The sequence below is a fragment of the Danio rerio genome, chromosome 25 (assembly GCF_049306965.1).
Source record: "Danio rerio strain Tuebingen ecotype United States chromosome 25, GRCz12tu, whole genome shotgun sequence".
Classification (NCBI taxonomy): domain Eukaryota; kingdom Metazoa; phylum Chordata; class Actinopteri; order Cypriniformes; family Danionidae; genus Danio; species Danio rerio.
The window spans coordinates 35,558,118-35,582,500 of NC_133200.1; the positions used below are offsets into that span (position 1 = coordinate 35,558,118).

At 36.4% G+C, this 24,383-nt stretch overlaps 1 protein-coding gene across 4 annotated transcripts in view; it reads right to left on the reverse strand.

The window, feature by feature from the left end:
* The window catches only part of tln2b (talin 2b), a 259,338-nt gene that overhangs the window by 100,930 nt on the left and 134,025 nt on the right, over window positions 1–24,383 (reverse strand). For all 4 annotated transcript variants that reach the window (XR_012400508.1, XM_073943362.1, XM_073943364.1 and 1 more), the window contains exons 11-19: window positions 24,351–24,383; window positions 22,424–22,500; window positions 19,560–19,743; window positions 16,994–17,107; window positions 14,701–14,809; window positions 7,409–7,617; window positions 5,769–5,867; window positions 2,681–2,848; window positions 213–507 (exon numbers count right to left, since the gene is read on the reverse strand). The exon at window positions 24,351–24,383 is cut by the window's right edge and continues 69 nt beyond it. Coding sequence is in view for 3 of the 4 variants with exons in the window: in XM_073943362.1 (XP_073799463.1) it covers window positions 213–507; window positions 2,681–2,848; window positions 5,769–5,867; window positions 7,409–7,617; window positions 14,701–14,809; window positions 16,994–17,107; window positions 19,560–19,743; window positions 22,424–22,500; window positions 24,351–24,383 (1,288 nt within the window). In the remaining variant the exon portion in view is untranslated. The remainder of the gene's footprint in view (window positions 1–212; window positions 508–2,680; window positions 2,849–5,768; window positions 5,868–7,408; window positions 7,618–14,700; window positions 14,810–16,993; window positions 17,108–19,559; window positions 19,744–22,423; window positions 22,501–24,350) is intronic.

Sequence of the window (24,383 nt, forward strand, 5' to 3'; positions counted from 1 at the left end):
GCCATTGATTTTGTTCCATACGCTAAGCCTTATTGCACAACAAATATCCGGCTTTTTGGCTAGAAAAGAAAAATCACTCAGTGATTTCCTCCTTTTCACTCCTGTGACTTGACGATCATTACCAGATATATGCCCGCCAAAGAGGCGTTCCCCTAATGGTGTGACGACATGTTAAACCTATTAATGAACACACAAACATTAATAACTCTTACCTGCGTCGCCCATGGAGGTGAAGATGCTCTCAGTGACGGTCATGATGGTGTCGGTGGCCTGGTCGTAGCGTCCGATGGGCTCTCCGCAGCTGGCATAGTGGCGGACGTGCTGCAGCAGGTCACTGAGCGCCTGACTGACGCCTCCGGACGCCAGGTTGACCTGCCGGAGCAGTTCGGCTTCCTCGGAGGCGGCGTGGCAGGCCCTCAGACAGCCCTCCACCGAGCGCTCCACCAGCCGGCCTGCCTCCACCAGCTGCTCCTGGCACACCGGGGACGAGATGGTGGGACTCACCACCTAACACACAAAACAGACCAAAGGAGACATCAGTATGTGCTTTTCAAACAAGTAATGACAATATGAACTGATGGTGAAATTACATGTATTTATGGTTTCACCTTAAAAGCACCATATGTCCAATTCCTTTCATTAAAATGTCCAATAACCACTAGAATATTGTTGTGAAGTTAATTTCTAAACTAATTTCGAGAGGATCATGTGCTTATGATTATTTAATTTATGATTCCCCAATCATACGACTCCTAAGTCACTATGAAATCCAAGTTCCATATAAGAAGCATCTTCCTTTGAAGAATCCACCCTTCCACCCCTACTCCTCCTCCTTTCCTAGATGGGTGGTACGGTGGCCCAGTGGTTAGCACTATTGCCTCACAGCAAGAACGTCACAGGTTCTAGTCCTTACCAAGCCAGCCGACATTTCTGTGCGGAGTTTACACGACCTCCCCGTGCTCATGTGGGTTTCCTGCCACCAGGGGCGCCGCAAGGGGGGAAAGTTAGGATGATTCTAAGGGCCCATACATTTATGGGGGCCCCAGAGACACTATCAAAGGCCCGCGCCAATACAGCTCTTCACTGTCATCTGCAACCCCCCCCACCAATCCCCCATCACCACCCGCTCTTCACTTTCATCCGCTATCCCACCCACCGCTCTTCACTTTCATCTGCGATCCAAGCCCCATACCCCAACCCTCCCCACTCTTCACTTTCATCCACTATCCTGCCCCCCGCTCTTCACTTTTATCTGCGATCCCCCCAGCCCTTCACTTTTATCCACGATCCAAGCCCCACCCCCCACCTCCCCTCTCTTCACTTTCATCCGCTATCCCGCCCCCCGCTCTTCACTTTCATCTGCAATCCCCCCAGCTCTTCACTTTTATCCATGATCCAAGCCCCACCCCCCACCTCCCCTCTCTTCACTTTCATCCACTATCCCGCCCCCCGCTCTTCACTTTCATCTGCGATCCCCCCCCCCAGGTCATCACTTTTATCTGCGATCCAACCACCCCCCACCCCTCCCCTCTCTTCACTTTCATCCGCTATCCCGCCCCCGCTCTTCACTTTCATCTGCAATCCTCCCAGCTCTTCACTTTTATCCATGATCCAAGCCCCACCCCCCACCTCCCCTCTCTTCACTTTCATCCGCTATCCCGCCCCCGCTCTTCACTTTCATCTGCGATCCCCCCCCAGGTCATCACTTTTATCCACGATCCAAGCCCCACCCCCCACCTCCCCTCTCTTCACTTTCATCCGCTATCCCGCCCCCGCTCTTCACTTTCATCTGCAATCCTCCCAGCTCTTCACTTTTATCCGTGATCCAAGCCCCACCCCCCACCTCCCCTCTCTTCACTTTCATCCGCTATCCCGCCCCCGCTCTTCACTTTCATCTGCGATCCCCCCCCAGGTCATCACTTTTATCCACGATCCAAGCCCCACCCCCCACCTCCCCTCTCTTCACTTTCATCCGCTATCCCGCCCCCCGCTCTTCACTTTCATCTGCAATCCCCCCAGCTCTTCACTTTTATCCATGATCCAAGCCCCACCCCCCACCTCCCCTCTCTTCACTTTCATCCACTATCCCGCCCCCCGCTCTTCACTTTCATCTGCGATCCCCCCCCCCAGGTCATCACTTTTATCTGCGATCCAACCACCCCCCACCCCTCCCCTCTCTTTACTTTCATCCTCTACCCGCACCCCGCTCTTCACTTTCATCCGCAATCCATCCCTCACTATAACACCCCACCATCTCCCCCGTCCCACCACACTATTCCATAAAGGAGGTTCCTTCGCAAGGTACAGTTTATAAAAATCCCAAAACAAACAAAAACTGAATAATTCAGCTGCAAATCAGCAAATTAGAAGGATTGTGGTAGGATCGTGAGGCATTAAAGACACTTAAAATTCAGCTTTGCATTGCAGAAATAAATGACAATTTAAAATTAATTAAAATTAAAAACAGTTCTATTAAAGAGTAATAATAATAATTGTACAGTTTCTACTCTATATTGACAGAAGACGCTTATAATCAAAAACATTTTTCAACTTTGGAAAGGTTGAATAATTTCCTTTAGAATGATTAGTTAATATCTTAGCTAAATATAATTTGATTCATCCTAAAAAGCAGTTGTGTATAATGTTATCGGCATCATTTCTCTTCATCTGTCAGAAGTACCTTAGTACAGGCCACCAGCTGTGATGTGGAAAGTGCACACTGCGTGGCGGCGGTAATGACCCGGTTCTGGAGCGCCGTGTCCTCGGCCACCTGCGCCACGTTCTTGGCCTTCAGCACAAGCATAGCGGCGGCGTTCGCTACGGCTTTAGCCAGGTTCATCATAATGTCCTGAAACACATTCGTCATCCAAAGAAACACACTGTGAAGCAACCTGGCCCAGGCTAATGAATGAAATCAGCACAAGGATAGAGTGTAACACAATCAAATAGAGGGCAATCAGAGGCTCGCCGAGGCTAACCGACTGTGACAGCATCAGCTGAACCACACGAAATCAAATTTTACGTGTCGAAGATGGGCGCTAAAGTGTTTACTACATGAGAAAACTGCCTTGACGGGACATAATGAGACTGGGAGCGTGCAATTGGCTGAGGGATTTTGAATTAACCAGTCAGAAGAGCAGGATAAAGCAAATATCAAAGCATGACAGTTCAGTTCCTTAGGTAAACAACCCGCATTCATTTGAAGGTGATTTAAAGGGACAAATCACCCAAAAATGAAAATTCTATCATCATTTACTCAACCTTTATGAGTTCAACACAGAAGAAGATATTTTGAAGAATGCTGGAAACCACTGAGGGACTCACAAATTAACCGGGAAAGCAAATAGCAGAACACAACAGTTCAGTTCCTGAGGTAAACAAACCCCTCTCATAGCCTGAGGTGATTTAAAGGAACAGTGCACCCAAAATGAAAATTCTGTCATTATTTACTCAACTTTTATGAGTTTCTGTCTTCTGTTGAACACAAAAGAAGATATTTTGAAGAATGCTGGAGACTACTGAGGGACTCTCGAATTAACCAATCAGAGTGAAAAGCAAATATCAGAGCTCAACAGTTCAGTTCCTGAGGTAAACAAACCCCATTCATTGAAAGAGATGATTTAAAGGGATAGTTCACACACAGACAAAAAATTATTCTATCATAGTTTACTCAACCTTTATGAGTTAAATAGTTCTTCCTACTATGCGAGTTAATGGTTGCATGTTTTTCCTCAAAATATCTTATTCTGTGTTCAACAGAAGAATGAAACTCATGAAAGGTGTATACCCACTTGAGGGAGAGTAAACAGTAAGTAAATTTACATTTTTGGGTGAACTATCCCTTTAACTACATTTAAAGTGACAGTACACCTAAAAATAGAACCATTCTTCAGCTGAATATTAAGTAATGATGGTAAATAAAGAGCTGATGAATTTCAAAACATTTTGAGATTATAGACTATATAGACTAAAACACAAAAGAAAAACCTTTGAAAAATGTCACCAAAAGGCCAATAGGAACCGCTGACTTCCATAGAAGGGAGAAACATAATATGGAAGTCCATGGTTATGATTGGCGACATTTTAAAAAGGTTTTTTTTTTGTTTGTGTTCAATGTGAAGAAAGTAACTCAGTGAGGGTGAGTAAACACCGACAGAGTTTTCCTTTTTAGTATCTCCCTATATCTTTTGAAATAAACTCAAAGCATATTGTGTTTGTACTTATAACAGCTGACGATGTTTCATAGTAAGCTGTCGTTTTTCACTAGATTGCATCATTCCCTAAGGAATGAATAGCACATTGTCATATAAAAGATTTTAGAGAAAAGGTTTGCCTGCATTTCAGACACAGCATGTCTTTTTATATACTAGAAAATTACAAATGTTCAAACATGCTATTTTTCAAGAACTGACCAAAGTAGAGATGGTTATTCAATGAATGTGAATTAGGTTTTTAATATAATGTTTAATTTTAAATCATATTTTATGTTCTTTTTTTAGTTGAACATTTAATTTATACACAAGAGAAAATAAAAAATGGTTAAAGAAAAAAAAACAACAACAAACAAATAATAACTTGACTTCTAGTTGATCATTTTGGTATCAGAAGTGGCTTATGTAAAAGGCAAAGGCCTCTAGATTACGCTTGTTCTATCCTTGTTCTAGTTATATCCTAAAACACATGCTGTGCTCTATATGGTTAGAAACCTGACAGGTGGACAAATCTAAGCTTGTTTTTAATAAAACAAATATAAAAATGGATAAAATAAATAATACTGCTAATAACGATAACGTTATACAAAAGCAAATTGTCATGAATAAACTGAAAAAGCCCCCGAGATGAAGAAGGCATGAAGGCAGTGTTTTTTTTATATTTACGTAGGATAGAAAATAATATGTTTTGTAATATTTTAATCCTTTATATTTATATCCTATATATATCCATGTTATATCCAATATATATCCTTATTATACCATATATATATATATATATATCCTTGTTATGTCCTATATATATCCTTATTATATCCTATATATATCTTTAATATTTAAATTCTTTTTCATATGTGAAGGTATTTGCGTATTGCTCTACATCTTGTGTGTATTAAGCAGTGTGTAAGCGAGGCACACAACTAACGTGCTCTGCGCTGGACAATAGACCGGCTTTCTTTTGGTCTATTGAAAAATCTATTATAGTTTCTCAAAATAGCAACGCACCAGCAATGCGCCTCAGAATGCCTCCTTTTTAGATCAGAACGCCTATGAGCGCACACATGAGCGCAAAAGCATTTGCTATTTAAACAGCGTGGCGCAAAACGTCAAAATGACTCTTGCGCCAAGCTGAAACTAGCAAACAACAATTGCGTCGCGCCTTGCGCCACATTGTGCCGGGTGGATAATAGGGCCCTTAAAGTCAAATGAGGTGAAAAAAAATGACAAAGTTTCACTTAATTTTAATAGAATTTTTATTTAAATGTCATGTACTATTGTTCCCTAAAATATAAATTAGAGTGTTCAAACTGTTGGCCTACAATTTGGACTATAATAAATGCTATGAAACATAAAAAATATATTTTTTTGTGTGTAAGAGTTCCAGTTTTGGCAAAAATGTAGGCGTTTATTGAGCTGAAAGTCATAGTTAATGGTTTATTATTTTCAAGAACTGTACCTTAAAATAAAATGTGACCCATTTCTACATCAGTTTGTAATGCTGTGAAGAGAGAAAAATACCTCTGGTCCTGGAGTCACTGTAGTAAAAGGAACATTTACCTGGAATCTCCCGTCGGTCTCTCCCTCTCCCATTTGTTTGAGCAGGTCTCCGCTGGCCTGTCCGATGCTCCCGGCCGCTGTCAGCACCGTTTGTCTGGGCTGTAGGTTTAGATTGACACATACCTCAAAACAGACCCTCCACGTTTTACAGCTAAAAACATCCTGTTTATCAGATCTGCAGCCACTACAATTACACAAACCAACATGTAAACACAGTGTGCTACTAAAGTCCCCCTAAAATCAGAGTAAACCCTTGTGTACTGTTCAAATGGACTACCCTTTCGTTATGTTGGGGGCTGTTTTTGCCCTATTGACTTCCATTATAATGACATTTTTTATTGCAAAGCCACAACACCAAATAATCATGCATTCTTGATTGTTAGTGGTTTTCCCTCATGGGAAGAGGTCAAATTTGTTCTTTTTTACTGTTGGCCATCAGTTGGCAGCATTAAACCTTTAGATAGACATGTGCAAAAAGAAAAAAAAAGTTTCTGGCTTTTATATGGAGTTCTTTGGAGTAAAACAGCAGAATATAGTGTGTGTGCATGAATACACTTACGGTGTTTACTATGTTCTGAGAGCTGAGCTGCTTATTTTTTATTTACTTAAACATATTAAGATAAGCGTACAAAGCTGTATGCACACATGCCATGTCATTATAATGGATGTCAATGGGGCAAAAACAGCCCCAAACATAATGAAAGGGTAGTCATTTTTGTCCAGAGTGTATTGTTGAATTTTTGAAAAATTCCAAGGCATTTTCCCAAAACATGTGTCAAAATAAGGTTCATTCATTCATTTTCTCGTCGGCTCAGTCCCTTTATTAATCCGGGGTTGCCACAGCGGAATGAACCGCCAACTTATCCATCAAGTTTTTTACACAGCGGATGCCCTTCGAGCCGCAACCCATCTCTGGGAAACATCCACACACACTCATACACTACGGACAATTTAGCCAACCGAATTCACCTGTATTCACCGGGGGAAACCGGAGCACCCGGAGGAAACTCACGCGAACGCAGGGAGAACATGCAAACTCCTCACAGAAACACCAATTGAGCCGAGGCTCGAACCAGCGACCTTATTGCTATGAGGCGACAGCACTACCTACTGCGCCACTGCTTCGCCCTCAAAATAAGGTTTGTCACCAAAAATCATTCCATTTGCTGAGAGACAGACAAACTTGTGGCCAAATTAAGTCTCAGTATCACCCCAGAGTGGATGGAAACATTCCTAACAGTACACAAGGGTTAAGTTCATTGCAACACCAAATCTAAAATTCTTTGTCAAACATTTTTGCACATTAAAAAGTAAATTCGACCTAACGTTCTGTCAATTGTATTGACACACAACCTCCGAAAAATTCACTTGGGTCTGGGTTTAATTATTTTTCTTTTTTTTCAATGTTTTTGCATTCGAAAAAGCATTTTGAGCCGTGTTTTGGCAGTGCAGAGTCACCATACAAGCGAAAGCCAAAATCCACAATCAGCACAGAGAACTTTTTGACAACCAAAACATGTATCATGAAGACAGAATGTCGCAAACAGTTGAGAACCACTGCTGTGTGCAGAATGGCAGCACCTTTTTGCCTGTAAACAGCAGTGCATTTTTGTTAGATTTGTGTGTTTTGCATTGGTCACCTCTCCAGACGTGGGCTCCACGGCTCTCAGCAGGTCAGACACGGCCCCTGTGAGGGTCCTCGCGGCTCCCATCAGGTTCTGCCCGCTGCCCACTTCATCCTCCATCAGAGCCGCCAGCAGCTTCACACCCTTGGACATCTCCGTCAAGTTGGAGGAGATGGTGGTGATGGCGCAGCCCACAGCGGTGTAATCCGTGTCTATGGGGTCACCTGAGGGTTAAGGTGTATATAGTTTAGCTAATACTGCATGTAAGTAATCCATTGTAGTTTCTGTATTATTAGCATACTGAGGCTCCTCATCCTCTGCAACTCCACTCTTAAATATACAGCAATAGTTGCGGTAGAGAGAACTTCGGTAATGAGAATTTAGGCATATTGCATAATGCTGTTAAATAACTCTTATGAATCTAATGTTAAATTAAATTCTGCCCTCTCAGTTCTGCAACATCTGCAGTAACATGACGATTACTGCATCTTGTTTATATACACTATGAACAGCAGCTACGCTAATCATTCTCTTTTTTCTCCACTTCCACTTGGGGATGCTCATCACGAGGCCCTCAGACTATGCAGAGTCACTGATTGGATCAAAGACCAGCAACGAGATGATCCCAAGGTTTCCATATCCTAGACCAGGCCGTATCCTGAGCAGCTGCTGTGCTGGTCATGGAGGAGAGGAGAACATTATACGGATTCTAGTGATGCTCAAGGGACAGACGAGTCTTCGCTGAGGCCAGCTTCCAGCCTCCGCCGCTGAGACTGCAGCTCTGTACAAGACGTTTGGCCAGCGGAAAAATTAAAATGGTCATGCCCAACTAAGTCTGGTTTCTCTTAAGGTTTTTTTTTCTTCATTTGCCAATTGGTGAAGTTTTTTTTCCCTCTCCGCTGTCGCCTCTGGCTTGCATGGTTTGGGATTGGTAGAGCTACCCATCGATGAATTTGCTCTTCAGCGTTTGGACTCTCAGTAATGATTTTAAACCACACTGAACTGAGCTAAACTGAACTGAACTTCAACACTAAAAAACTGAAATACTCTGTTCCAATTTACTATGACCATTTATGTGAAGCTGCTTTGACACAATCTACATTGTAAAAGCCCTATACAAATAAAGGTGAATTGAATTGAATTGAATTGCTATAATGTTCCCCTGTTAGAATGGTTACATGACATTTGGATTATCATTACCGAAACAAGCACTTTTCTACATTGTACTTTTATTGCACAAATGTCCTTTTTAAAAGTAAAAATATTAGTAAAAATGAGGTAATCTGTTGTAGTTTCTCTGTTATTAGAAAAACATACCTCACCCTCCGCAACTCTATTGATATACAGTATATATACCGCAACCGCTGCAATAGAGAGAACTTCTGTTTCGGTAATGAGAGTTTAAGAATATTGCATATTTTAAAGTAGTAACTCTTATGAAGTTATTGTTCTTAACATGAAGATTATTGGAATCATTTTCCAGTCAGAATGGTTACACGACTTTTTGATTATCATTACCGAAACAAGCAGTTTTCTACATTGTACCTTTGCTGTACAAATGTACTTTAAAAAAAATCTAAATATTTGCACTGAGTAAAAATTAGCTAATGCATTGTAATTTCTCTGTTATTAGAAAAAAAACTGAGGTACCTTATCCACCGCAACGCCATTCTCATAAACTGTAATTGCTGCGATAGAAAGAACTTCTGTTTCGGTAATGAGAATTTCAGAATATTTTATACAACTTTTATAAAACTCTTAAGAATTTAATGTTAATTTGATGAACTTAGCTGTCTTAGGTCTGCAACATCTGCAGTAACATGAAGATTATTAAAATAATTTCCCCTGTCAGAATAGTTACATGACTTGGATTATCATTACCGAAACAAGCAGTTTTCTACATTGTACTTTTATTGTTAAATTGTACTTTTGAAAAGTCTAAATATTTGGACTGAGTAAAAAAATAGCTAATCCATCATTATGTCTCTGTTATTAGCAAAACATACTGAGGTACTTCATCATCTGCAACTCCATTCTCATATCTACCGCAACCACTGCATAAGACTGCATAAGAAACTTCTGTTTCGGTAATGAGAATTTTAGAATATTGCCTATTTTAAAGTAGTAACTCTTATGAATTTAATGTTAATTTGCTGAACTCTGCCCTCTCAGGTCTGCAACATCTGCAGTAACATGAAGATTTTTGGAATAATTTTCCAGTCAGAATGGTTACACAACTTTTTGATTATCATTACCCAAACAAGCAGTTTTCTATGTACCTTTGCAAATTAGCTAATGCATTGTAATTTCTCTGTTGTTAGAAATACATAGTGAGGTACCTCATCCACCACAACTCCATTCTCATATACCGCAACCGTTGCGATAGAGAGAACTTCTGTTTAGGTAATGAGAATTTAAGCAGCTCTCTCAGGTCTGCAACATCTGCAGTAACATCAAGATTATTGACATAATTTCCCCTGTCAGAATAGTTACACGACTTTTGGATTATCATTACCGAAACAAGCACTTTTCTGCATTGTACTTTTATTGTTAAATTGTACTTTTGAAAAGTTAAATTATACTTTTTTAAAGTCTAAATATTTGCACTAAGTAAAAAATGAGCTAATCCATCACAGTTTCTCTGGTATTAGCAAAACATACTGAGGTACCTCATCCTCCATAACTCCACTCTCATATACTGTATACCGCATATGTTGGGGTAGAGGGAACTTCTGTTTCGGTAATGAGAATTTAAGCATGTTGCATACTAAATTTAAATAAATCTTGTGAATTTAATGTTAAAATAATGAGCTCGGCCCTATCAGGTATGCAACATCTGCAGTAACATGAAGATTACTGAAATAATTTTCCGGTCAGAATGATTAGACGATTTCTCGATTATCATTACCGAAACAAGCACTTTTCTACATTGTATTTTTATTGTTCCGTTGTATTTTTTAAAAGTCGAAATATCAGCACTGAGTAAAATGAGCTAATTCATTGTAGTTCCCCCGTTATTAGCAAAACATACTGAGGTACCTCATCCTCCTCAACTTCATTCTCATATATACCGCAACCGTTGCGGTAGAGAGAACTTCTGTTTCGGTAATTTAAGCATATTGCATACTAATTTTAAAGAACTCTCATGAATTTATTGTTAAATTAACAAACTCGGCCCTCTTAGGTCTGCAACATCTGAAGTAACATGAAGATTATTGGTATAATTTCCCCTGTCAAAATGACTTTTTGATCATTACCGAATTAAGCACTCTTTTACATTGTACTTTTATAGATTAAATGTACTTTTTAAAAGTCTAAACATTTACACAGAGACTCACAAAACATACTGAGGTACCTCATCCTCCCTAACTCCATTCACATGTATACCTCACCTGCGGCAGTAGAGAGAACTTCTGTTTCGGTAATGAGAATTTAATGAGAACTTAACTTTTAGAAATCTTACTAGCTGTTAATATTTTGCAACAAGGAAGCATGAATTAACACGCTGATCCAAATATAGCAGGTCAATTTAACATCTATGGCTTGAAATCAGCCCTCTCAGGTCTGCAACATCTGCAGTAACGTGACCATTATTGGTGATCTCATCCACAATGAGCTCCATATGACGCCGAACACACATGCAGTCCTTCAGCAGTGCATCACATTACATCCTAACAAGCTCTTCGGGGCAGGAGAACAGATGCAGAAGACACAGAGAAGCCGGAGCTGAGCTGCTGCTTAACAGGCAGATCTCGCTGCTATCAAACAGATGGCACGAGGAGATTAAATCCAGCAGAAACCTGGTCCGCTCCGCGTGGAAACTCTCCAGAGAAGACACAGATCCTGCCAAGCGGTTCAGCTTCAGGACAACAAACTTCACTTTCATTAATGGAAATATTTATTAGTGCAATTGGAGAGAGACTTATTATTTAGCGCCGAGATGAAACTTAATTTTCTATCATCGATTGCGGCTAATAAAATAAGAAAAAAAAAGACTCTTAAAAGGCTGCTTGTGCGATATTTTTCTAAATCAGTGGTTCTCAAAGTGGGGGTCGGGACCCCCCAATGGGTTGCGGGACAATGAAGGGGGGGGTCGCCTGGTGATTTCCAAATATTTATTTATTTTTATTAAACCATAGAAATTAGCATATTTTATCCATAACCTACTGACAAGAAAAAAAAAAGTTGTTTATAGTTACTATATAGTTACTATACACTCTAAAAAATAACTCAAGAGGTCTGTTACCACTACATAGTTTAATACATTATTGTAACTTAAAAATTCTAAAATGCTGATTAGATTAAAACTTTTAAATTGCCAGAATAATTTTATTAAGTTTTCAAAACAGGAAAATATTGAAAAAAATTACATCAATTAAAAAATTCGGCTAATTTAAAAGTAAACAAAAATGCCAATTACTTTTAAACAATATTTAACTTGTAGCAACCCAAAGAAATTGAGTTGATAACTCAATTTTTCCACGTTAATAGAGTTGTTTTGTATTTTTCCACAAACTGATGTTTTTTGCTGTTTTTTATACTGATAATATGGAACACTACATGTTTTTATTTTGTAAAACAATAAAAACCTGTTTTATATAAAAGAAATATATATATATTATTGAAAAACAAAAATGCTGTTGTGAAATGTATTTCATACAAGCATGAACAGTAAATTTGCTAAAAAAAAAAAAAATTAAACAATTACAGCTACTTAATTTGAGGTTCTAAACTTAAAAACATGCAATTACGCACATAACACTGGATTTGTTTTCAATTTTAACTTTTAAAAAAATATTTGAAACAACTTATTTTTTTGAGTTCTCAACTTAAAAAATGGAGTTTATGCTAAGTAAAAATGCCTCTGATTGAAGAGGAAAACATTTGGCTAACATAATAAAGTTTGTTGTCTGAACCTCATTTTGTCAGATGTAACTTGAATATATTAATGCAAACTGTTGCGTTAATTTGTTTTGTTTTGTCTAAACCACATTTTTTAGAGTGTAGTAGCTCATAGTTACTAGTTCTATTGGATTGCGACCCCTGGGGTAATCATTATATTAAAGACTTAGCAATAGCGTCAGATGCAGCAGATTGATTTTATAATACCAGGCTAAACTTTCCGGCACATTTACAGCACTTACATACATAAATAAACGAAGAATAGACTTGGGTCTATTGGTGTGTGTGTGCGCATTTGCATGCAAGTTTTCTGTATTTATAACCATCTCAGGGGATATTGGAGGTCGCGAGTCACAGGCATTGTTATTTTGGGGGTCACTGGCTGAAAAGTTTGGGAACCCCTGTTCTAAATCATCATGATTTCCGCACAATTGTGGGACTGGACAAAAGACGTTTCTGGAAAGGGTGTTCAACAGCGTATATAAATCATGAGAGAATTACAGTTTGTCATTTTTTGGGAAAGTCGAGATCGCATCCAATGTACATTTCAATTCCACCACATCGTTTGTCTTGCTAAGGCTAATTTCATGGCGTGTTAAGCTTGCTATATTTGATTTATTACATATTTTATTTTATTTGGTACATATTTATATATTCATGAATACTATATGAAGATAAGTAATGTAATGTATTGTATATATCGCATTTATCGTGTATGGCCATACACCCAAAGCTCTTCACAATCATGAGAGAGGGGTCTCTCCACACCACCTCCAGTGTGCAGCATCCACTTGGATGATGCGACGGCAGCCAAAGGACAATGGTGCCAGTGCGCTCACCACACACCAGCTATAGACGATGTGAAGAGACAGCGATAGAGCCAATTCGGTGGATGGGGATGATTGGGAGGCCATGATGGGTAAGGGCCGATAGAGGGATTTGGCCAGGACATTGGGGTTAAATCCCTACTCTGTACAAAAAGTGCCATGGGGTTTTTAATGACCACAGAGAGTTAGGACCTCGGTTTAACATCTCATACAAAAGACAGCACTCACTGATAGTATAGAGACCCCTTCACTATACTGGGGTATTCAGACTCACACAGGTCGCAGATTAAGCGCCCCTTGCTGGCCTCACTAACACCAATCAAACAGCAATCTAGTCTAGGGGCCCAACCAGGTACTAATAAGGTGTACCTAATAATATATATATATATACATATACATATACATATACATATATATATATATATATATATATATATATATATATATATATATATATATATATATATGAGCAATATCACACAGAAATCAGAGGAGAATGGCAGGAATTAAAAAAAGGAGACAGAAACTACTGTATTTCGCTCTTCTAAATGGCCTTTATGCATTTCTCCCAAGTGCTGTCGACTACATACATGCCAGTCAGCGACAATGAGTAGGCAAAAGGAAAAGAAAAAGCCACTCAAACATCCGTCGCAATATAAAATGTTACATTATTGAAATAAAAGAATGATACAGTGGTAGAGCGACGTGAACTGATCTGTGCTCCCATACATGTGTGCTTACCAATAAGGTGCTTACATCTAAAAAGTCATCTTAAAGGGGACATGACATTTATACACAATGCATCAAACATTAAGTGACCGTCATAATATCACAATAATCAACCCCCAGCAGCGCAGCCACCAGACTGCTGTTGTGTTTGCGTTAAGGAGGGACGAGGCTGAATCCAACTTCTTATTCACAGCTTCTTATTGGCTCTATCCACCTTAAAAACCGTGACGCTTCCGTTTTTTAGCTTCTTATTCGGGCTCAACAGTTGTAATCTACTAAGCTTATTATGCAGTCCTGGCGCCATCTTGTGGATAGACAACATCAACCGTCTTTACTAATGGACACCGACACGCTGTCTGTCAGAAATGATGAATATTTTTAAAATAGGGACTATGCTTGTAAATAAACTGCATAGTTGCAATCTAAACAACTACATTCTCGACTACAATAGCCTCAAAAGTAAATGATGTTGCCAAACAGCAGGAATGTTTGTCAAACTGTAGAGTCTCTCTGTTTGTATGTGAGCGGAGTAATACACAAAGGTGAAGAGGCCTTTGTGTGGGGTTATTGGCAAAATATCTCACGGCTATCAGCCAATCAGATTCAAGAACCAGACAGGACTGTTGTATAAATATGTATATATATAAATATGTATATATATATATATATATATTTATATATATATATATATATATATATATATATATATATATATATATATATATATATATAAAGAAAACTTTAAAAAAAATTATTGTTATTTTTATAAATATAAAATGTATATTTATTGCTTATGTCTAACTGAATGCACAGGTGGTTTTATGGGTAATTTATTGATTTGGTACGTACCGGCAGTGAGGTTGACCACTGATGCTGTTCCAGCAGTGATGGCGTCCACTTGAGAGTGAATCTCGTGTTTGGACTCATCCACTTTATTCTGAACCCACATTCTGGATGCCTTGATGGAGAAAAGAGAGCAGCGTAAATTAAAGAAAATTCATCCTTTGCCTTTTTCTCTTTACAAATGAAGGTCATCTAAGCGCAGGTAAATGATCGATGACCATCTCAGCACTTAACGTCAATAAATGAGCCATAATTGTACGGCTGTGCCATAATACGTTACTATAATGTCACAATAACAAAATCCTTCAAATAAATAACTGCATTATGAGGCTTTTATGCTAGCCTGCAGTGCGTTTTCTGGCTCCCGTGGGATTTGAATTAGCAACCTTCTGCTATGTAATACATCGCTTGTGCTAGGACCTGCTTACTGTACAAGGATCTTTCATTTGCAAACCAAAAAATAAATAAAAATCAGACATTTGATGGTGAACAGTAATATGATCATTATTTTTGCAGCACAAAATTAAACAGTTTAGGCTATAGACATTGATCAAATATGCCAAAAATAATCAAATATCAGACAATAAATCAATTATTTTCATAATAAATATCACATCGTTATTTGTTCCAAGGTCAAACTGAAAGATAAATGTTGCTTTAAATAATTTGTACTTGCCAAACAAGTCAACTGAAGTGTTTTTTTATGACAGATTTATTAAAACATGCATTACATAATAAACACAAGAGGTAAACCAAAAACATCCATTAATATTATTAGCTATTATAGTGCATATATTGATCAAAATACATGTATTACTTTAAAAATGGTACATTTTAGCTAGCTGCGCTGTATATTTTAACATCTTGATTTTATTTTTTAACAAGTTTATTTCATGCTATAACTAGTAGTAAAAAGAAAGAGAGAATCAGTTTATGAGCAGCTGAAACAGTCAACAAATTTCTGTTTGTGTAAAGTTTATTAATTCACAATAAACAGCAAAGACGTAAACAATTATTGTTGAGATTTACAACAATAAGAAAACAAAAAAACTGTATGGATGCATCGATACAGATTTCCGATAACGATAGTACCGATAGTACCGATAACTTGAATGCAAATATGCATATATATATATATATATATATATATATATATATATATATATATATATATATATATATATATATATATATATATATATAAGCCGAAAATGCAAATCTTGATATGATTTTGTATTGAAAACCAAAATCAAACACAAATAAATAAAACTGACACCCAGGGCCGGAGCAAGCTGAACTGCCGCTCTAGGCAAAGGACGGTCACGCCGCCCTCAAACCTAAAGTGACCTAGTTTTTTCTATTCTGCCGCCCTAGACGCGGCTATAACTGAGGCGCGGGTGGCGAGGGTAGTTTAGGGGACGCCACCCTCTCTATTCTGCCGCGCTAGACGCGGATGAGGCGCGGGTGGCGAGGGTAGTTTCGGGGACGCCGCTCTCTATATTCTGCCACCCTAGACGCGGATATAATTTTGCCCTCGGGTGGCGAGGATAGTCTGGGGACGCCGCTCTATCTATTCTGCCACCCTAGACGTGGATGAGGGCGCGGGTGGCGAGGGTAGTTTCGGGGACGCCGCCCTCTCTATTCTGCCGCCCTAGGTGGCCGCCTAGGTCCCTCTATGGAAGCGCCGGCCCTGCTGACACCTGATTTTATTTCTGGAATTCATTGGAAATTTATCGGCAGCCATATTAATTGGCAGCCATATTGTTAAACCTTTGTTAAATACAGTTACAACTGCTGTTATTTAAAGTCCACATGAACCGGAAGCTGCGGCTTTTTGTTTTTTGTATTGTGATGCAGTTTCCAAAAAAAAAACAAAAAATAAACAGAATGTTAAATGAGGAAACAGTAGGCGTGGCTTGTTTTGCTGCTGCAAGCTGATTGGATGTAGTAAAGTAGGCGTTTTATTCAGAAAAATCGGGAAATTGGACAGACACAGATATCTCCTTCTCACCATTTTTGTTTGTTGTCAACACTGACAGTCGGAGGGGAGTGGTTAAGTATGTTAGCCACGCCCAATACCTCAGACAGATGTAATCTGACGATTGAATCTGACAGTGCATTTTCGGATTTCAATTGAAGATTTCAAAGGCAGACTATATATTTTTTCTTAATGACATGCGCAGATGAATTGTTCATCACAAAACTGGCAATGCTAGCTAACAAGATCAATATGGTTAATTTTGACTTCATGTGTACTTTAAGCACCGCATACACATTTACCCTTTGGATAATGTCTTACCATGTCGTGTCCCAGAGGTGGAAGATTGTCTACCTCTCCCAGGTCAGCTTGTGCCTGCTGGACAGCCTGCATACTGGAGTTAATGGTTCCCATCAGTGCCTGCTGGGCCACACTCTGATGTCAGAGGAAACAGTCATTTAGAACACAACATGCTGACAAATATTAAATTATAAACATTACTTATATTTGTTAATGTATAGTTATGTTCCGAAGCGCATCAGAGGGCAGTTCATTGAATTACCACAAGGGGCGCTAATCACATTCGCATAACATCCGCTTTCTTCGCAAGTTACTGTATATTAAAGAATCTTAATCAATGTGGTCAAACTGTACATTTACCAGAGTAAAAGAGCAGTGACATTAGCAAACATTTTGATTCATTTTCTTTGGGAAAAAGCCTTAAGGTTGGACATGTTGTGCATTCAGAGATGCTCTTCTGCAGACTTCGGTTATAACGAGTTAATGTTGCCTTTCTATTAGCTGGAACCAGTCTGGCCATTCTCCTCTGACCTCTACCATCAGCAAGGCATTTGCGCCCACAGAACTGCCGCTCACTGGATATTTTCACTTATACAGACCATTCTCTGTAAACCCTAGAGATAGTTGTGCGTGAAAATCCCAGTAGATGAGTAGTTTCTGAAATACTCAGACCAGTCCGCCTGGCACCAACAGCCATGTCACGTTTAAAGTCACTTAAATCACCTTTCTTCCGCATTATGATGCTCAATTTGAACTGCAGCAGATCGTCTTGACCGTGTCTACATGCCTAAATGCATTGAGTTGCTGTGATTGGCTGATTAGAAATATGTGTTAACGAGCAGTTGGACAGATGAACCTAATAAAGTGGCCAGTGAGTGTATATATATATATATATATATATATATATATATATATATATATATATATATATATATATATATATATATAAGGGCTTTACATTAACTTTTTTGATCACCAGCCACTGTGGCTAGTAGATTTCCAACATTACTAGCCACTTGCCATTTTCACTAGCCACAATTTTGTTGTTTGGAAAATATATTTTATATTAATAAATGTGACTTTGACAAGCTAAAATGACTTGATTTAAATGTTGTGTTGTCCACATGCCTCCTCATTTATTCCACTGTTTGTGTGTGTTGTGTATGAGCTTGCTTACTGTGCATGAGCAAATGGGTTGTGTCGCATTGCAATTGGTTTTTATTTCGCATTACTTTTTTAGGGTTTAGAATAAAGGTTACCAAATTCATCTTTAACCACACAAAAAAGAAATAATTATTTCTTAGCCACATATTTAAATGTGTCAAAAACAAGCAAATATATAGCTGTATACATACACTTTTTATTCAACAAAACTTTATTTTTATTTTTATAACATTTAAAAAGATCTATTGTCATGCATCTAAAATATGCACAGTAATCTGTCCTGGCTAAAGGTCCCAGATCAGCGGTTACCACACATAAATGGGGAGTTAATCTCATATCAAAGAAATGTTATTGTAAAGGATGATAATTAAACTATATTAACAAAAATACCTGTAAGCAAAAGAAAGCAGGTAAAAACACACCACGAGTGATTATGAAAGGATGTCCACATGCCTGAGAATAATTCAAACAAAAGCAGTGACTGCTGCTGTTGCTTACAAATATAGATATTTTTTTCAATCTTGAGCTCTTAAAAGCAGCAGGACTGTGGGTACACGAGCATAGTTTTTTGCCTAGTCTTTTCAAAGAGAACCGATCGCAAGTGAACGGAAAAAAAGGCGCAAGTAAACGGGAGCGCGCGCAGGTTTAACAGTCGCGTGCATCACATCACCTCTGCGCACGAGTAATCATACTCATACGGTATTCACCTGCTTTGTCTCGCGTGAACACAGTTATTGTTTTCAGTCGTGCTGCTTCTCGAGTCTAAGATCACATTTGCACGCATATTGGGCCATCCTTATTGTCGAACCCTGCTTTAAGAAAACTACAATGTAAAATGCAAAGTGGCTAGTTGGATTATCTGTCTAACCCGCCAAAGCTGAAATCTACCCGCATTTGGCGGGTGTTAATGTAAAGCCCTGTATATATATATATATATATATATATATATATATATATATATATATATATATATATATATATATATATATATATATATATATATATATATATATATATATATATATATATATATAAATGACAAATATATAAATTTAAATAATATAAACTAAATAAAAAAATTAAATGGTACAAATGTCTGTTACCAAGATTGTTGGTGGTTCATTCCACTGTGGTGATGCATGATAAATCATGTTAAAAAAAATAAATAAATGAAGTTTGGATTAAAATGAAATCAGAAAAAGGTCAATTTGACAAAAAAATTCAAATCTAAAGCACGTTATTAAAATTAAGTTTGAAAATTCACTATCCTACACCTATGAGCGCCCAATTATCCAAATGATAAAAAGCGAAAGTCCCATTTACATCCTATTGAATTACAAGTGCCAGATGGGAGTTCTGAAAGCAGAACCGCTCTATTGACTCAACTATGAACATAAAGAACAGTGCAGTTGCGGTTTCTGACCAGAGGGGGCATGTGTCCTCTGTGCATCTGTCCCATGGTGATTTGCTGTTGGGCTGAGGGCATCGTGCCCATGTTGAAAGTGTCGGGGCCTCCTATTGACCCTGAACGCATGATGCCAGGCAGCGCCACCGACCCGTGCTCGACTCGACCCACCCGGTTAAACTGCTGCTGGAGGATGGTGGACCTGTGAAACAAGCAATAGCTCATTATCAGACTGCATTCACTCTTCTGTCTGTGAATGATGGCTGTTGTTGTTGTTGCGGTAATTACTGACAGCTATTAAACTCAGCTGAGCGACGCACCAGGAAAACAGACGCTTCAGGCACTACGGCTTAATTACAGCTCATTGTGAGAGGCCTCAATTTTTGGATTATAGTGCTAGAAGTAACATGAGTAAGTTGGCGTGAGGACAGACACGGGCACCGATGCCCAACGTCTCCCCCTCTCCTGCATTCAGACATAATGACTATTTTGCAGCCGATGCATCTCATTAAGTTTGTCTGATGTATTAGTCTTAAATGTTTTTTTTTTACATTTAAACCTTTGAATAATTTAAATTCGAAAATAAATATGAAAAATATAATAAATGAAAAATGTTTTCTATTTATTAATGCTAATAAATGTTTATTAACTAATACTCAAGAAGATTATTCACTTTGAATAAACAAACAATAGACAGAAAATTTAATAAATAAATGGAAATAAAAGTAAATATATTTAATGAATAAATAAATAATTAAATGAATAAATTGAATAAATAAATAAGAATATTAGATGAATGAATAAATTAACAATTAGATAAATAAATAAATTGGATAAATAAATAAATACCAAAATAAATTAATACTTAAATAAAAAATATATTTGACAAATAAACATATAAATAAAAGAATAATCAAATATATTGGATAAATAAATAGATATATTAGATAAAAATACATTAGATAAATAAGTAAATAAATAAATAAATAAATAAGTAAACAAATACATAAATATATTGGACAAATAAATAAACAAATATATATATATACATTAGATGCATGAATAAATAAATATATTGGATAAACAGACAAACAAATAAAAAAAATTGGATAAATAAAAAAATAAAAAAATAATGAAATAATGAAATAAATAAATATATTAGATAGATAGATAGATAGATAGATAGATAGATAGATAGATAGATAGATAGATAGATAGATAGATAGATAGATAGATAGATAGATAGATAGATAGATAGATAGATAGATAGATAGATAGATAGATAGATAGAAAGATAGATAGATAGAATATAAAACTTATATATAATATATATTAGATAAATAAGTAAACAAATAAAAATATTGGATAAATAAATACATACTTAAATAAATATATTAGATAAATAAATTGGATTAAACAAATATAAATACATTAGAAAATAAATAAATATGTTGGATAAATAAATTATATATATATATATAAATAAATATATATATATATATATATATATATATATATATATATATATATATATATATATATATATAYACATATATATATATATATATATATATATATATATATATATATATATATATATATATATATATATATATATATATATAAAATAAATATATAAATTGGATAAATAAATAAATATTTTTAATAAATAAGTAAATATACTGGATAAATACTTAAATAAATGAATAAAAATAGTAGATATATAAAATAAATAAATATATTAGATAAATAAATAAATAGAAAAAATAAATAAATTGGATAAATTAATACTTAAACATATTAGATAACTAAAACAAATTGATATATTGCGTAAATTAATAAATAATTTGAATTCATAAAAAATAAATAAATAACGTCATTACTTAATTATTTAATTAAATGCATAATGATAAAAATATAATGAATGAAAAATATTTTAAACTTATAATGGTAATCACTGTTTATTAACTAATATTCAGAAAGATTATTCACTTCCTATGAATTAAAAATTGTATAAAAATGGTCTGGCTGTGAATGATTAAACAAAAAAAAATAGACTGTTAATTCAATATATTAATAAATAACTAACTAACTAAATAAATAAATATATAAGATAAGTAGATAATTATATAAATAAATATCAAATCAAATCACTTTGATAATCATGCATAAGACCAAAACAAACTAAACAGCTTTAAATACTGTAGCAAACCATTCGTTCATAAAAATTGAGTATTTGTACACATTTCAGCATTAAAGCTTCCTTCTACTCTTCTGACTTTGAATATTAACCTTAATAAAGCCATGATTATATCACAGATTTAAAAAAAGTAGCTTGAAATGCACAATGCAATTTGTAAACTATATTAACTGTTCTTTTTAAACTCTAAATAGCAGAAATGCTTTAAAAATGATCTTATCACACTGAAAAAGTGCAGCAGGCTTCATGAAATGACCCAAATATACAAATAATGATACGTTTTAATGGAGTGGCTGAGAAATAGCACAATATAAAAAGGGAAGCATTCACTATTTGTATCTCTCTCTTCCAGGAACCTGATATCTTAAAAGACGCCTCGCAGATGATGATGAGAATGCGCTTTTATTTATTTATTTTTTGTAGAAATAATAATCTGGTTTCCTTGCCCTCAGCGCCTTCTGAATCAAGGGTAGAAAGAGAGAAAACCTGTCTCCATCTCCTGATGATTAAAACGGCAGCTTCTCCGCCGACATCATTAGAAACAACAGTGGAATACAAATGAAAGCAACTGTTTTTTTTGTAGGTGTGTGTAATCACAATGCAATTACAAATGTGACACGATGACTGCTGCCTGAAAGCAGAGCATGATGGGTGTATGAGTGAACAATAGATGTGCACTGACTTTTTTGGCGATACAGATTCTTCTAGCATGGTGGATTCTTCATCCCCATCCAAACCGAACCGGTCTTTACTCTGCTTCTGTAAGATAACACCATCGATAAACATTTGTGTGAATAAATGACAACCACATCTGCAGGGTCAATCTTTTTGGAATAGTTCAAACTCCATGTTGATTTTTCATAAATAACCTGGTTTGACAACATTTTGGGTGAACGTTTGCTTTAATATTAATACTAATACTAATATTAAAAGGTCAAATGTTTCCTTAATCATTAAGGTTATATAAGAATTAGTTATTAAAAAATACAGTAATGTATATATTTAAATCATATATATATATATATATATATATATATATATATATATATATATATATATATATATATATATATATATATATATACATACATACATACATACATACATACATACATACATACATACATACATACATACATACATACATACATACATACATACATACATACATACATACATACTTGTATACTTGTATACTGTGTTCACACACAGTTGAAACCAGAAGTTTACATACACTCTTAAAAAGTTTTACTATTTTAGGTCCGTTAGGATTACCTAAACGATTTACATTTGCTAAATGCCAGAATAATGAGAGAATTTTTTTTTTTGAGAACTTTTTATTAATTTCTAGACAGTCAAAAGTTTACACACGTTTCCTTGGTAGTTTTTGTTAGTTTTGCTTTTAAACTGTATAATTTTGGTCAAATGTTTCGGGTCTCCTTTCACAATAGTTTGCAGGAATTTTGGCCCATTCCTCCTGACAGAAATGGTGTAACTGAGTCAGATATGCAGTCTTGCTAGCACAAGCTTTTTCAACTCTACCCACAAATCTTCTATAGGATTGAGGTCAGGGCTTTGTGATGGCCACTCCAAAACATTCACTCTGTTGTCCTTAAAGCACATTTGAACTAATTTGGCAGTATGCTTAGGGTCATGGTGTGTTTGGAAGACCCATTTGTGGCCAGGTTTTAATTTCCTGGCTGATGTCTTGAGATGCTGCTTCAGTATTTCTACATAATGTTCTTTTTTCATGATGCCATCTATGATGTGAAGTGGACTAGTCCCTTCTGCAACAAAACAGCCCCACAACATGATGCTGCCGCCCCCATACTTCACAGTTGGGATGGTGTTCGTAGGCTTGTAAGCTTTCCCCTTTATCCTCCAAATGTAACACTGGTCATTATGACCAAACAGTTCAATCTTAGTTCCATCAGAGCACAGGACATGTCTCCAAAAATGAGTCTTTTTCTAAGTGTAATTTAGCAAATTGTAATCTGGCTTTGTTGTTAATTCTGGCTTGTTGATTTCCCCATGTGGTCACACAAGGAAGCAGTGTGTGTTTGAGGTTTTCCTTAAAAACTATTCTACAGTTGTGCCTCCAATTAACTCAAATGTTGTCAATTAGCCAATCAGAACCTTCCAAAACCTTGACATCATCATCTGAGCTTTTTCAGAGGCAGAATCATCTTATTGTATGTAAACTTCACTTTCAAGAAAAGTTAAAGATTTCTCAACAAAATATCTCTCATTATTCAGTATAACAGAAACAAATTTGATAATCCAAACTTACCTAAAAGAGAAAAAGTTTAGTCACATTAACATCTGACTCTTTTAAATGGTTATGTGCCTTTTATACAGTGTGTGTAAACTTCTGGTTTCAACTGTATATATACACGATGTGACAACAGTGTTGGTACTGTATCAGAAGTGGCTGATATGAAAGGCAAAGGCTGAGATAATACTGTCCCTTTTTTACAACATCACTATTTTTACTGTATTTTGATTATTAGCTTTGAGGAAAAGCACATACAGTACTTAAAAAAACTAATACTTTACTTTAATACTTTCAACAAAATGATTAATTAATTAATTAACAGCCGGTAACTTGCTTTCTTCAGGATGATGTCGATGTATCCAGCGAT